The sequence below is a fragment of the Pleurodeles waltl genome, chromosome 4_2 (genome assembly GCF_031143425.1).
Source record: "Pleurodeles waltl isolate 20211129_DDA chromosome 4_2, aPleWal1.hap1.20221129, whole genome shotgun sequence".
Classification (NCBI taxonomy): domain Eukaryota; kingdom Metazoa; phylum Chordata; class Amphibia; order Caudata; family Salamandridae; genus Pleurodeles; species Pleurodeles waltl.
Genome location: NC_090443.1, coordinates 136018672 through 136034764, shown reverse-complemented (window position 1 = coordinate 136034764; position 16093 = coordinate 136018672). Strand labels below are relative to the sequence as shown.

The 16093-nt window shown below is 44.3% G+C and overlaps 1 protein-coding gene across 3 annotated transcripts in view; it reads left to right on the top strand.

The window, feature by feature from the left end:
- Positions 1–16093, top strand: part of AAAS (aladin WD repeat nucleoporin) — a 258437-nt gene that overhangs the window by 120654 nt on the left and 121690 nt on the right. For all 3 annotated transcript variants that reach the window (XM_069230959.1, XM_069230958.1, XM_069230960.1), the window contains one exon: positions 14997–15052. In XM_069230959.1, coding sequence (XP_069087060.1) covers positions 14997–15052 — 56 coding nt within the window. The remainder of the gene's footprint in view (positions 1–14996; positions 15053–16093) is intronic.

Here is a 16093-nt window from a genome sequence, read left to right as displayed (position 1 = left end):
AATGCTTGTTCTTTTGATTTCCAGCACGATTGAAAGCAGGCCTGTAAATCTTGTCAGGGTGCTGCTTTCATGTTTCACCATCACGCAGTTAGAACGGCGCCTGTCCACGGCTGGTCATTTGCACTGCAGTGACTCCGGTATGTGAAGTCTCACCCCAGGAGCCTACGAGCACAAGCCTCTTGTTTAGATTGCCAGGACAAAGAACAAGAACATTTGAGGCTGTGTTTACACTGTGTGGGATGGTTCACTATTGGGCAAAAGGCCATGGTTGCTTATGTTGTTTTGCCCTAACCCTGTGCTCGGAGACTCAGGACTTTAGTCCCAGCTGTAAACTCTCCTCCTTACTGTCACCGCCCCTTTTCTCTGTTCACAACACTTTCCAGCGCAGTATATGTTCACTCCTGCCCCTAGTTTTACCACACCCCCTTTGTCCCCCAACCAGCCCCCAGCCAACCCTTGGCAGTAGTTGGCATAGCTTGGTTTTATTTTGCCTTTGCCAATGCTTGATTACTTGCTTCAGAAACATTGGCAAAGGCTGCATGGCTCCCACATGCCGGCCTCGCCCTTCAGAGCTGAGGCGACCCGTCCCCCATGGCTGTAGACATCTCGTAATTGTTGCTGCTGTTGCTCCACCCCAGGACATGCAGCCACTTCCTCACTCTGCTTCTCAATCTCTTATCAGCTCGCAGCTTCACGTCTACTAGGGCACATGAGCTGAGGTACCAGGAGCTGTTTGTATTGTCTTTGGCGCAGATCTGTGGTAATGCTGTGTTGGAAGGAGAGAGGGCTCCTTCCTATCTACTTCCCACCAGTGCCAGGGAGAGCAGAGAAAGGGGGCAGGGATTGGCAACTCTTGTTGCACATGTTAGTATGTTAGCTTACCTACTCTATACGTTCCCTGTAATGGTGAGTTCAAGTAAAAACATGCATGATGCAGCCCTATGGCTAAACGCACTGCTACTGGGCGTCAGAGACCCATAAAAATCACTGTTCTGCTCCCTGGCATCGCCTCCGCTTTATCCAAGAAGTTTAGAAGTGCTGCTCACACGGAACTGAGAACTCTTTTCTTTCACTTCTTCGTCACACAGCACTTTACAGAGACCAGGTCTGTGTGTAACCCATTATTGAATTTTTTTTACCTCTGCCAGCAACATGGCAGTAACTTGATTTCAATTAGCCCCAAGTAACACGCTACAGCGGTTTGTGAACACTATAAAACACGTAAATGGTACCTATTTCAGCAAACGTGACCAAATGAAGCATGTTACAGTAGTGCTTAATGGAAGGTTCTTGCTCTTCATCGGTTGTGTGCATAAAATGAAAAGCATGTCAGGCTTTATTAGCACTGGAGTCTTATAAGAATATGAAAGGATTTGCTATCTTTTCATCTTTCTTTTCTCATCGTTGTCTCTTTCAATCTTACTTTCATTACTCCTACACATAATTCTACCAGCACCAACTTTTCCTACTTATGCCTACGGTTACTCCTAAAGATACTCCTACTGATTTTTGTTTCTACTCCTAGGTTTCATTCTTACTCTGCTACCTAACCTCTTAATTTTACTTACTTCATTCTCTTACACCTCATTTTTGTCCCTACTCTTATGTTTTATTATTCCAACATGCTCTAACAGACCCTTGCTTCCACTTACATGTTACGCCTATTTCTTCCTGCTCTTACTCATTTATCTACTTACTCTTATTATGTCTACTTACTGCTGTTTCTTTTACTACTGTATTTTCCTATTCCTATATTACAGTTACACTTAGTCTTACCTACTCCTACTTACACTCTTACTCCTACATGCTCCTACTTGAACTTACCTTCTGCTACTTTTACACACTTCAGCTCTTCTGCTTAGCCCTTCGTATGCCTACTTACTCACTTACTCCTACTTGCTACTGTTTACTCCTGTTTTTCAACCTGTACACTCTTACATGCTTATATTTTTGTGCGACTTCCTCCTACTTTTCCTCCCACTCTTTTACTTTCTGCTACATACTACTTATTCATGCTTGTACCCCTCCTCTTGCTTGCATTTTATTCTTTTACTCCTAGTTAGTCCTACTTCCTCCTACGTACTTTTACCTAGCTCCAATACCGCATCCTACTTTGGCTTACTACTGCTCTTCAATACTTCTAATCTTTGCTCTTTTTCATACTCCTACACATAACCTTAGTCCTGCTAGCATGTCTACGTAGTCCTGCCTACTTATACTCCTACAGCTACTCTTAGCCCATATTATCCCTAATTTTACTTTCTTACTCCTACGTGCTCTTGTCATCTTGTTCTTACGCTTAGTTTTTATTTCCTGTTTTCTCTACTCCTGCCTACTTTCATACTTAGACCTTCTTTTGCTCATTCTCACACCGCATATTACTTCTAGTTACGCCTATTTTACTTACTTCCACTCTTACTTGAACCTGCTCCTACCTTTTCAAATTTATGCTTACATTTAGTCCTGCTCCCACTCCTTCCTACTACTATCTATACATACTCCTGATCTTACTCCCACTCAATCCAATTTACTTCTGTTCAAACTCTTACCCTACACAGATTCATACTTACTCCTATTCCTAGAATTACCCCTACTCTTTCTCCTTTGCTTACTTCCGCTTATGCCTTCTCTTACTTTCACATACTCCCACTTATACCTGCTATTTCTTCTGCTACTCTTGCTCCTACCATTGCTTGTCTGCTACCTACTCCTGCTTGTTGGAATCTGTGTTTGCTCAGCTTGCAGCAGAGCCCTTTTACGGCATCTATCCAAACCTTCACAGGGGAGAGGTCTGCCCTAAAATATGGCTGCTGTTTAAAGTTTGCACTGTCATAAATAGACGAAGAACCAGATGTGTTTTTACTGTCTGGCTATAAATCTGCTGTTGCAAGTTGCCGTAGTTACTAGGGGGTAGAAAATATACGACCAACACTACACAAGGAAAATGTCTAAGCCGAGGTACACGGGAAGAACCTGTGAACCATTGCTTATTCTGGTCCTCTTCAAAAGAGATCACTGACCCTAGCTCAAAGGAGGAACACGTTACTGATTCCCGATGCCTAAATTAAATTAAGTAGGATTTCTGGGTGAAAGTAGGAGTTCTGGGGGAAAGCAACGCATTACAAATTATTTATTCCCTCTTCAAAGATGCAACTCTAATATGTATTAAATATTCCAATTACACGTAAGGCCTTCATAAAGTTATGCTTCCTGAGCTAGAGGGATATTGATGTACGGAGCACAGATTCCTAACTCACAGGAGGAGTTACTGACTTCCCAAAAAGCAGCTTCAAACCCTAATGAGTCATTATTCAAGATCTACTTCTATGCGTATGAAACCCTTGCAAAATCGGTGGGTAGGGACAGAACACAGACCTCTGAGGTGTACAAAGAAGGCAAAGAGAGGAAACCTTTCATTACGCTTCCGATCCTAAACATACCTATACACCCCCCCCTTAACTAATCCCTACTCCCCACCCCCCCCTACATTCTGGACTGCACCACTCACCTGAAACACTTGAGGATACCTCAGTACCTACACTCCCCCAGGCTTTCATCAGGCATAATGTTGCAACCACAATAGTCATAAGTGCCACTTAAGGGCTTCTGTAATTTACTATGCCACATAATTCCACTACACAAATATACTCTACACCACACAATTTCACCCCAAACAATTACACAATTAACAATTCCAATACAACACGCATACTTCCACTCCACACCACATACATCCACAACACTCCAAACCAAAACACATAAGTAAAAAACACTGATATTTACAGCACCAATAGCTCTAACTCTAACAAATGCAAGACCTATTGCATTGCAAATGCATGTTTATGTTTGGAACTGGGTGGCAGCATTGGCATGACCCTAGGTTTGGGAAAAAAATATTCCCAGTTGTCTAGTTGGCTTTCTGCTCCCCCCTGCCCTCACCCGGGGGCAGACTGGGGTCTATTGCCCCCATCTGCCCCCCCCCCCCCCAGTGGGGGCAGAAAGACTGAATATGCCCACAAGACATAAAGGGGGAATAAAAGCCCTTGCCCAAGGGGCCGCTCCCCCCGCCATGGTGTCTAGTGAGTGGATCATTGCTTGGGAATCGTCCTCCTGCAGCAATCCCCAAACAGGAATCCACTACGAAGGGGTACCCTTTCCAAAGATACCTCTCCCGTCTACCCTGGTATTTGGGAGGTCAAGCTAGCCTCCTGAGCTCCGAGGCAGCAAAAGTGAAATGAGTTGATTATTTCATCTCACTTTCGTTTTCAGTGAAATGACATCAGCGCACCATGCGCGCTGATTGTCATTTCACTAAAAAAAAAAAACACGCAACAGCCTCTGGAGCCGGGGAATAACTTATATTAATAATTATTCCCCAGCTCCCGAGGCTGTTTTGGCAGCACCAGAGGGATTTCCTGTGCCATGTGCCTGGATGGCTGGGACGTCCGATGAGCACTGTAGCATCGGATAGATCCCAGCTGTCCGGGGCACAAAAGGGGTTAAATATACCAGGCTGCAGTGTAGTAAAGATGCAATATTTTCAGCATGGCAGAGCTAAACGAATTGTCAGCATGATGTTACATTGTCGCACAATACCTTGCACCATACTCACAATAGCCTAGATATACACACACACTTAAAAGTTCACAATATGTAACTAAGCAAGACATAAAGTCAGACTTGTGTGTTTCAGTATAGAGAGCAGTGTAGGCAATCATTAGAGTATGTCATTATAAAGGAGCCCCATATACTTTTTAACCAGCATTGTTTTGTCTGCCACAACAAATTTTCATGTTAATAAACATTCCTTGGGGGTGGGAGTTCTCCAGTTATTTTCTCTGTTGTGTTTTGCTTTTCTGACTTAATTCAATTTAGGAGACAACACAAGTCTGTGAAATATATCACTATATTGTTTGTTCTTTGTACCTCTTTTTATGCATTTTCCCACACTAATCCTTACTTATTCTATGTCTATTTATATTATTATTGCATATTGCCCACCCATTGATTGGCCTAGATATTTGTTTAATGTTGTTCCATGTAGGGGGCGAGGGCAAGATGATGACTAGATGGGTGCGGAGTGAGGGAGCTCCACTTGAGAAGCCAGTCTCACATAACCCTGTCGTCTGTACGTCCCGCACTGGGTCATCGAAGACCGCTGCCGACTCAAGGGGAAGGGTGCGGCCTGCTCGCCAGCAGAACTGTGGCCTTCTGATTTGATCCCCCAACCAAGAGGCGGAATTCACCCAGAAACTACCTGTTCTGGAGCTGTGGCCTGCCTTTGCCTATAGCAGCGGCCTAGAGCATTGGTGCTCCAAACTCCCTTCCCCTCCCAAGCCCCCCACCAAACCACCCCCCATACCCTGCCCACCGATGCAGATGTGCTGCTCTGCTGCACACTGCTGTGAGTGTCTCGCACCCCCTGCACATGCACACACTCCAAGACCCAAGCTGGGGGGAGATGATCCGGTGCTTACTGGACGGCAGCCCTCACTGCCACTTGGGTGCCTCCACTACTTGCTAGGGGAGCCAACGAGGCTGTGCTGTAGAAGTGGCATACTACACACACTCAACCGACAGGCTTGGCCCTGGGCATGGGCTTATGACCCTTCATGCTGTGAATTGAGACACCAGAGATGGCTTCCTTCCTCACTGTCTGTTACCAGTTGGGCCTACCACTGTATCCACACAACTCAGGGGGCCTTCAGGGAGCCTGTGATCCACCTGGGCAGAAGGCGGCGTGACAGGCTATCCATCGTCATCATCACCTGCCTCAGGTGACTGGCGCCATTCTTGTGCAGCTGAAGCTGGAGTGCTGCACTTCCTGGAGCCTGAAGAGTGCTGTGCCATGGCCGCTTCTGGTCCCCTAGATTGGAAGTAATCTGCTGCCGTGGACTAGTTCTGACTCTACTTAACCTCCCAACTGCACAGTACGAAGGTGGTGAAACAGCAATCCCCTCCCAAAGAGCAGAGCGGCGTAGATGAAGATGCATGATGCTTCCCCCTAAACGGGACAAGTGGAAAGCTTTGACCAACAGCTACAAGCTATCAGGTCAAATTCTATCTATATTTGAGGCGTAGTAGACATGCCCATATTGCTAACCTACAGGAAACCAACATGCCACCATGGAGCTCATTAAGTTGCAGCAGAGATAGTATTTATGAAGACACATTTTATGTATTTTATGAAGACACAAGGTGCCTGCGTATCCATTAGTTGACCTTACGTCATCACGGATTGGTGGAGTGGGGACGTGGGTGAACTGCCATCTGCATTTCACATTAGGATATGAGCACCCCCAATATCTCCTTCCCTACCGGGAAATGTGTCTCCATGTGGGAGTTAAAGGGCGCACTATGTGAAAATGTTATTAACTCTGCTGCAATGCAGCATACAATAGACTTTGAAGCTAGTTGTGCTTATACTAAAGAGGTCTAAACTAACTAACAGTAAGTGGAAGAGGTTGGAGTGAAAGTCTGGTAGGAGGGGAAGAACAAGTAATATGTAAGGCAGTCTTTTAAGGGCGAGAGAGTAGAAGACAATGTGACCCAGTGACAAAAATGCTGATTTGGGCCCCAAACAGAAGCAGTTTAACTCTGGGATCGACACTGAATGGTCAGGAAAGCTCACCATGCCTCAAACTGTAAACATATGTAATATACCACCCACGTCCCTGTAGTTGGGTTTCCACTGCACCAATGAGCGTAGAGAAAGAACAGCAAATTAAGTCACAGGTTTAGATCGAACTGTGGGGATATTGGAGGGGAGGGGTGCAGTTGGTCATGAAGAATGTGCAAAAAAAGATGGGAGTGATGCCGCAGGGCGAATGAGTGCGTTGTGGAGAAAGGGCATAGGTGATGAGTCCGGAGGATACAATAGAGTGATAAATAAGGTGTAGAAATTCCACCTGCAGCCCAAACTTATGTTCTGCATTGTAAGTGTGTAAAGATGATCCATAGAAAGGAATACAGACTAGCTAAGTTCATTAGATTTGTGCCCACTTTTTAATACATCCATAAAGCACCAAAACTAGCTTCACCCTTTTCAGAGAAAGTCCACGGAGTAACCTGTATCATCGAAAGCAATGTTGCAGAAAAAGATAGTAAGATATTAATGTGGGTTTTTTTGTTTTTATGTATCATTTCTCCAAGTAGCAACCCAAACAAACTAAACATCAAGACATGAAACCTCCATCTACTTACCCCCTCCATAATCATATTGACATCTGTGGGGTTCAAGAAGTTAACCAAAAACACCTATATAATCCCTAATGTTCAATCAGTACTTCAAACCAGGCATCAGTGGACACGAAACAGCCCCATCGCACATACAAACCTAATTTAAGGCATTTACAGGAACTGTAGATCACTCCTCTTCCAGCAGCTTATCAAGCTATGTCCTGCTATGCAGTGTCGTCTTCCTCACCTGTCACTCAAAGTTAAATCAGCCTGGTCTTCACCCCTGACATCCTGTGACATCTGTGCTGGATAAAATCAAGATACAGAAATGTTTATGTTCCTGGTAAATGACCAAGGGCCACATGTACAAAGATCTGGTTTTGCGACTCGCAAAACCGGATGTGCAACAGTGTCAATGACACTGTCGGATTCGCAGTGGGGTCGCAAATGACCTACCTCGTGAATATTTATGAGGTAGGTCGCAATTTGCGATTCTTTGGGAATGGGGGCACTCACAGGGATGGTGGCCTGCTCGTGTCAGCTGACCACTATGTCTGTGACTGCTTTGAAATAAAGCAGTATTTTTTTTTTTTTTAATGCAGCCTGTTTTCCTTAAAGGAAAACAGAATGCATTTTGAAAAAAAGAAAATAAAAGTTTTCTTTTCATTCTTTCAGAGCAAGCAGTGGTCTGCGAGTCCACTGCCTGCTCTGAAAAAATGTTTTCGCATGCATTCACAAAGGGGAAGGGGTCCCCTGGGGACCCCTTCCCTTTTGCGAATGGGTTAGCACCAATTTGAAATTGCGATTGTTTTGCGACCGCATTCCCAGTCACAAAACAATTGTGCATACCATTTAGATTCGGTATTAGGAAAGCACGCCCTGGACACACCCCTTCCTAATACCGAATCAAATTACTGAATCGCAGTTGAGTGGAGAAGTGGGGCACAATGGTTAGAGCGTCAGACCGTGATGCAGAGATCTGGCCCGGGACCAGGGTTCGATTCCCCGCCTCGGCAGGTCTTGGGCTCTATTCCCTAGGACCAGATAATTCTCGCCTCTGTGCCTAATCTAATTAATGGGTCCCACTCTATAACTCTGGGCAATAGTTTGCTTAATCTCCACAACGGCCCTCACAGCACTTGGATGCCTGGCTTCACCCTGGGGGTGCCCAGGAGTGGGTGCCTCACAGGGAAAAGCCAGAGGGGTTCCACAGCGGTATGCGTACAGCGCCTTGAGAACCTAACGGGTGAGTAGTGCGCTATACAAGTGCAAAGTTTACAGTTTACAGTTTTGGGATTTATACATCTCAAAAAGCATTTTTCTAGTCGCAAAGGGGACGATTCTGTGAATCTGCCCCTTTGCGACTAGAAAAATGCTTCGTACATCTGGCCCCAAATCCGTGATGCAGGTCCTGTAACTGCAAGGAGATTTCCTCAACCAACAGTGTGCTATGGCATATAGTAAGGATAAGAGCTAGCTTAATAAATTAGACTAGTAATTGTATTTTCGGATTTAGGCCTGGCAGCACCATTCATGTCATGAGAAATGTTATAAAGAAGATTCGATGTTTACAGGCTGATTGAAGTAATGTATGAGTTTATTTCCGGTGGGGAAGATTCAGTCCTGCTCTGCTCGCCAGCTTCGTGTCACTCCCAACCGTCGGACTAGCTCCGTGGTCGGAACGTCAGAGCCGTCGAGCTCGCACACGCATCGAACTCGCAGATTCGACATTACAACATATCTTCCTCTTTTCATTAAACAAAGGAACTTACATCACTAAAATATTAAGCATTAGTATTTAAACAGATTAGCAGAAAAGAACGCAAAAGAGAAATGGAAAAAACAAAACATTAATCAAATATCTCACAGGTAAACATTAATCAAATATCACACAGGTATGTATCCCATAATGTGTCAACAAGCCCATGTGAGAAAGTACTTCCACCAAACTTCTCTACCTTACATAATCATCCAAAAATGCTGGTGCTCTCTTAATTCTTTGTGGTCTCTCCTTCACTATTTCTTCCCTGGATTCAATAATCTCGTCACTTTCTACTCTACTCTCTGCTTCTACACGATCAACTCCACACAGATCAGGAAAAAGAGGCTCAGCACCTGATAGTGCAGAGTTTTGTGCAAACTCTGGACACATGGATTTCTTCCTCCCCAGTACATAAAGCATATAACCACTACATTCATCACAACTCATGTCTCTTGCACAGTTCGGTTCCTCTAAATTAAATTTAGCTACTCTTCTTAAATTCCATCTTTCACCATTATTCAGGATTACATACCAAGGATAGACCTCTTTGACCTGAAATGGCCCTTTATATTTATTAACTCCACTCTTGATTCTTCCAGACTTTATTTTCACCCAATCACCAGGCCAAATTTTGTTCTTACCCCTTTCATCCTTCACAGGACTTCCACCCCTATTCTCTCTTCTTGACTCTCCCACATCAACATTGACCAATTCTCTCAACCAGAACTGAGTCAATTTAGAATTTGGCTTTCTACTCCTCATCATGGAAAAAGGTGAAGACCCTGTTGCACAATTGACAGTATTGCAATATGCCCACACAACATCCGCAACCATACTTTCTACATCCATACCACTTGCCAATGCTTGATGTATGGCACCCTTAACCATCCTGTTGGCTCTTTCCACCATTCCATGTGCCTGTGGATTATACAGTGCTGTCCATGAATGTTTGATTCCACACGACGAAAGAAACCTTTTCATTTCATAAGAAGTAAGTTGGGTACCATTATCCGTCACCAGACACACCGGAAAACCTTCTTCCCTAAATACTTCAGACAAAACCTTCACAGTGGATGAGGTGGTTATTTCTGACATAACTTCAGTGTCAGCCATTTTGAATGAACATCCAGCAAAACAAACGCAAACCTTGACATGTGGTTGACTCCGCACAATGGACCAATGAAATCCCCGCACACAGTATGCCACACTTGTCCTGGATCTTCTATGTGACCTATTAGAGACTGCTTGCCTACTTTCAGTCTCTTCTCACTGCGTATACACATGTCACATCTCTCCACCCAGTGCACAACAACATCATCCATTCCTGGCCACCAGAAATCCTACCTGAGTCTCCTCTTCGTTAGTGTTTGCCCTAAATGGCCCTCATGAGCAATATTGAAGATTTTCTTTCTCACTCCTAAAGGAGGAACAAATTTCTCACCACGTACAACAACATTATCACTCACACATGAGAGTTCATCTAATACTTTACAATAAGTCCACAAGTTTTTTGGCAAAGTGCTCCCCCTTCAGTTGCCACTCACTAACATCTTGATTACTTCCCTCATTTCATCATCACATAGCATGGCCTGACACCAATCTTTTTTACTCAAAGCCCCTGAAGACCATTGCACTATATCACCAACACTCGCAACAAGATCCTCCCAGTCTTTAACACTATCAGGTCCCTCATTCACCAAATCTCTAGCATGTGACAGCTGTGAGAGACAGTCAGCTTGCACATTTCTCCATCCATGTATATATTCTACAGTATAGTTGTACTCCTGTGACCTCGTCGCAAGTCTAATCAATCTGGAAGAGCCTGTCTCAGCTCCAGCTGCAGTCAACACCTTTACCAAAGGCTTGTGATCAGACCGCAATTTGAACTGCTTTCCTCATATGTACATTCTGAAATGCGCCATACCCCATGTAGCCGCCAAAGCATCCTTCTCTATCACTGGGTAGTTACATTCTGTCTGCGTCAAAGAACGAGAAGCAAAAGCAACTGTTCTTTCCTTTGATCCATGCATTTGGGATAATGTAGCACCTAAGCCTGTAGCGCTGGCGTCAACTGTAACCATTGATTATTTTCTTCCATCAAAGGGTACCAGAATGTCAGCTTCCCAAATGTCTCTCTTTATGGACTCAACACTGTTTCTGTGCCGCAACCCACTCAAAGTTCACTCCTTTCCTCAATAATGCTTTAAGTATTTCAGTTTTTGATGCAAAATTTTCCACAAATTTGGAATAATACTCCACTAGGCCCAAAAAAGGACTTCAACTGGTCTTTATTTATAGGATCTGACGCCACTCTAATAGCTCTCAACAGATCCCTCTTCGGCTTCACACCATGCTGCGACAATGTGTGCCCTAGATATTCCACTTCCTTGGCCAGAAATATGCACTTCTCTTTCCTCAAGGTCAAACCTGATTATAAAATGTTTTCAAGAACTAGCTTCAGCGTCAAATTGTGGCTCTCAACAGTATCACCAAAAATGTATATATCATCCTGAAAATATATAACATTTGGAATTCCCTTAAGTAAATCACTCATTACTCTTTGGAAAACACTAGCAGTCGAACACAAACGAAAAGGCATCCTAATAAATTGAAATGTGCCTTCCACAGTAATGAATGTAGTTCAAGCTTTCGACTCAGGATTTAACTTTACCTGGTGGTACGCATGCTTCAAATCAAGTTTTGTAAAAAAAACTTCCCTCCTTTCAGCATTAAAACTAGCAAATTGATATTTGGTAGAGGAAAATTGTCCATTACGACATTCTGATTCAAGCTCCTCAAATCAACAAAAAAACGCAGCTTGCCATCAGCCTTCTTAGTTATCACAACTGGAGATACCCAATTTGATGCTTCCACTGGTTCAATGACACCACTATTAAGCATTTCATCAATTAACTCTTTAACTTGCCCTCTGGCCAAAATCTGCACCCTCCTGACGCTATGCCGTACTGGAATCGCACCATCCTTGAGTTTCATCTTGTGACAGTACCCAGTCAATTGACCCATTTCCTCTCGAAAGATATCTTTTGCATCACTACAAATGTCTTGCAAGGTAACTTCTTCCACAAATAATATCTGTGTTTTAGCACGAGGATTTATGATCATATGGAGATCATATTGATGGATCCATCCTAGGATAGGTGGACCTGATTCAGCAACATATAACTTCCCTTTGATGCTTCTTCCTCCAAACTGAATGTCAGCCATCATATAAGCTATGAGGTCTATTTTCTCCCCTTGATATCCACCAGGACTTATGTCTTTTGATAACAATCGTACTTGCGGCCAAACTTGGAATTATGATATACAAAGATTCAGAATCCACCATCAATTCAACAGATTTTCCTCAAATTACAAATTGCGCCTTGGATCTTTGTGCTTTTGGTCTACGTATTCCTCCATCTTCTACGACCAAAACTCTGTCTGTACACAGATTCGTCTTGCACAAGTTGTCATCTTCCTCTTCCTCCAAGAGTGTTGCCACACTCCTTCTGCTTGAACCTCGACATATTCTAGCAAAATGTCCTTTCAATCCACACTTTCTACACTTCTTTCCTACAGCAAAACAAAATCTTGCATCCGATGTGTGATTGAAACTTCCGCATTTGTTGCATCTCCTACCCTCTGTTTCCTTTGCTGATTTGTTGTTATAACTCTTAACTCTGGTAGAAACAATATCCCGCCTCTTGCCTATGGCCGCTACTTTATCTTTTGTTTCCTTCTTTTCCATAGCTTTCATGCAATACTCAGATTCTTCCACAACTCTTGTTATTTTGATGGCGTCCTTCAACGTGGGATTCTTAGCTGCCCACAAGCTCTCTTGCATTTTTCTACTCTTACACTGGACAATTAACTGATCTCGAATCATGTCGTCTTCCATCTGTCCAAATTGACATTTGATTGCCAGTTCTCTTAACCTTGAAACAAAGTAATCAATAGATTCACCAACTCTTTGAGGTTGGGTGTAAAATTTGTGTTGTCTCATCACCACATTTTGAGTCTTGCAAATCTTAAATCTAATTTTTTCCTTGCGTCCATGTATACATCTGTATCTACTTCATCACCCTGAACTGGCAAGTTAGGAAGATACTTATATATGTGTTGACCTTCTTTGCCTAAAGCATTCAATAATATGGCTTTTTTCCTACTAGGGCGGAACCTTTGACCATCCAGCACCTCTAGATAATTATCAAAAATATCTAACCACTCCTCCCATTCTATTGCTGGCTGACAAGGTAATGCCAAATACGGAGGAGGTGGTGTAATTGTTGGCACATCCATTCCAAAAAATTCAGCTCACATTAAGATTCCAGAAAACACAACTGTAAGCACTTCCAATAGAATAAAGTCACAGTGTCCTCCTTTGGAAAGCAACACAAGCTAGGTACTTTTCTCTAATACCTTCAGTACTGCTGGTCCTTCCTTTATTTTGATAAAGACAGTATTACACCAGGGCCATTCCTCTAATGCTTGTTCGTCTTGCCTTCGTCCACAGGAACCAACACGAGAAGGTACCATTATTTAAATTATTAATAGTGCACTGACAAAACTTGCACAGTCCTGTCTTGCCGTACCTTCAGCGTGTAAAGGGTGGCCCCAGGCGAAGCGCCGACACCCGGGTGGTTGCACTGAACCTTGCCCCACCAGCTCCGTAGCCGGCAACTCGTCGCCAGAAGTTGTTCTAAAGGAGACGAAAATGTTTACAGGCTGATTGAAGTAATTAATGAGTTTATTTCCCGTGGGGAAGATTCAGCGCCGCTCTGCTAGTCGGCTCCGTGTCACTCCCTTTCTCACCCTTTTCCCGTCTTTCTCTTCCTCCTCCTTCCCTCTTTAATGTTTTAAAGTCTGATGAGGAAAGTTAAGTGCTGGTCCCTAACAAATGAGCGCTGGTGGGCTCCACCTGCAGCCAACAGCTCAAACAGAGGACTGATGCTCATTATACAGAAGAAGCGTTGCAGGTAAGTAGCTTTCCTTTCATGTAATGATGTAATGCCTCACTTGACACGTCAAACTGTGTGTTTGAGGCTGGGTAAACGTTCTTGAATCTTTCTCCTTTCTTCTGCATCCTGGTCAAGTTACTGGATTGCTGAATGATGTAATTCTTGTTAAACAGGTGCCCAGTTATACACCACGTTATTAATCTTTGGGTGTGTACAGCACACTACAGCTACAATAAGACGAGTGGCTGCCCCTTAGAAATACCTGGAACTGTGGAAGTGCAGGGGGCGTGAGGGAAGTGTTAGCACTATGTGCCATGAGCTGGTATTAAACGTGGTGAACAGTAATGACACCACCCCATGGAAGTTCTCACTTCTGTGATGTGATGCAGCATGCAAACGTATTGACTGCTATAGAGTGCCAGAAAGTGAGTTGCATTCCAAGCCTACATTCCCTGGTAACATCCGATGTATTTGAGCTGCTGGTATATTTTTTTGTTGATATCTTCAAACTGTAGAAGGTTTTGGAGTATGTGGCAAGTGCTGCTAATCTATCATTTTGCAAAAAATACGGGCAATTATCAGCATAACTGTAATAGCTCCCAGCATAATATTCTGTAGTATAAACAATCCGGTCTATATCTCGAAAGTGATCTAGAGAGTGGGCATCAGACACACTGTGAAAGTCCTGCCAACCGTGTTCAGAAGACAAAAAGAATGCTCCTGCCCTGGCTAATGTCACAGGAAGTGCAGCAAGGGTGATGCCCCTCAGGCCAGAGCCAGGCCTTGTTTGCTTGGCTGCTTCACTCACCCGTGGTGCTCACTGCTGTCCTTGCTGCAAGGACGTCATTTGACAGGATGCGATTCTCTCTCTGCCTATGTCTAGTCTTTCCCTCTCGCACTCATTGTCTCGCCCCAGTGATGACGGTTTAGACCCTGTGATGGTGTCCTCCCTGGTCGTGGCACGCTGTGTGTATTAACCTTTGTGATGCTGTCGCCTCTCTTCTAACCACCATCATCACATATGTGATTGCACCTCGCTGTTTGTTTCAGGTCCTGATCCTCCAGAGGTTAACATTGCACGTGTTTGTTGTTTGCAGGCAAGACGTGGGGCTCTCCGGCCTGCTGGATGAGATCACAAACTCGGAGGAGGAAGGTGAGGCTATTGAGCACGTGTCAGAGTTTGTGTGATCGAATGCTCCCTCCATGATGTTCCTACTGCTCGCTTCCCACGCTCTGATGCAGACTCTGGTCACCATACCTTGTCAGCACTTGTATGGCAGTCATCCTTTCACTCTGCTTCACTACTTTGTTTATTAAAAGTATAGGGGTGGCTTTGCCTCGTCCAGCTGGTACTTCCAATCCAGTCTAAAAGGCCACTGGTAGCGAAAGCCATCACTGGGTTTATTGGCATTGAGAAACGAGTCTCGTTCCTCCGCTGCTATAGCTGCAGTGGTCAGTTTGCTTCGAAGCTATTGGATTTTTAGATTTTAAACTGTTTTCAGAAAGCTAAATGTTCAAAGTTATCGTGCGATGCAGTGGACTGGCTTTCCCAGAGCGCTGCAGTTGCAGCTTGAAAGGCTCTGTTTTTATTTGTAGCCCTTCTGGCTTTAGGAATCAACAGTGATATTTATAAATTACAAGCTTAGAGTTAGTTGGTTTGATCAGGTTGGCTGTATGGTCTCATTTTCCCACCCATGCTTGGTAGCACCATTTGTTTTAGTAACATACAAATGAACGCTTGCTTCTGTGTGTGTGTCTACGTGTGCTGCATCGTGAGTTCTGTGGTGTGACGGGTGGGAGCTGAAGGCTCTTCCACATGCGGCCCTTGATCTGTGCTCTGGATTGGGACAAAGGCCTGGGGAGGTGAGTTACTAGCTGCTGGCAGCCCGTGCTTGCTTTGGCTTGTGAGTGCGAGACAGGCTTGTCCACTGCTGTTCATTCTCTCCCTGCTCGAAGAAGGACGTTCGCACTGATGAGCCCCTGCTCTGCGTGTTCTGTGCCTGATGAAAGTTCTCCCCGCTGATATATGTGTGGGAGATCAAATGACACGGATTTTTCCATTCTGTACCTAGTTGTGTGAATGGGGGATTCTTGTGTCTCTGGTGCACTATTACTTGCTTGGACATGAAATAGGCATCTGCAGCGGGTACTCGTGCTGTTGTAGCTCTCTGCCAGTGTTTTCACTCCATGGCCC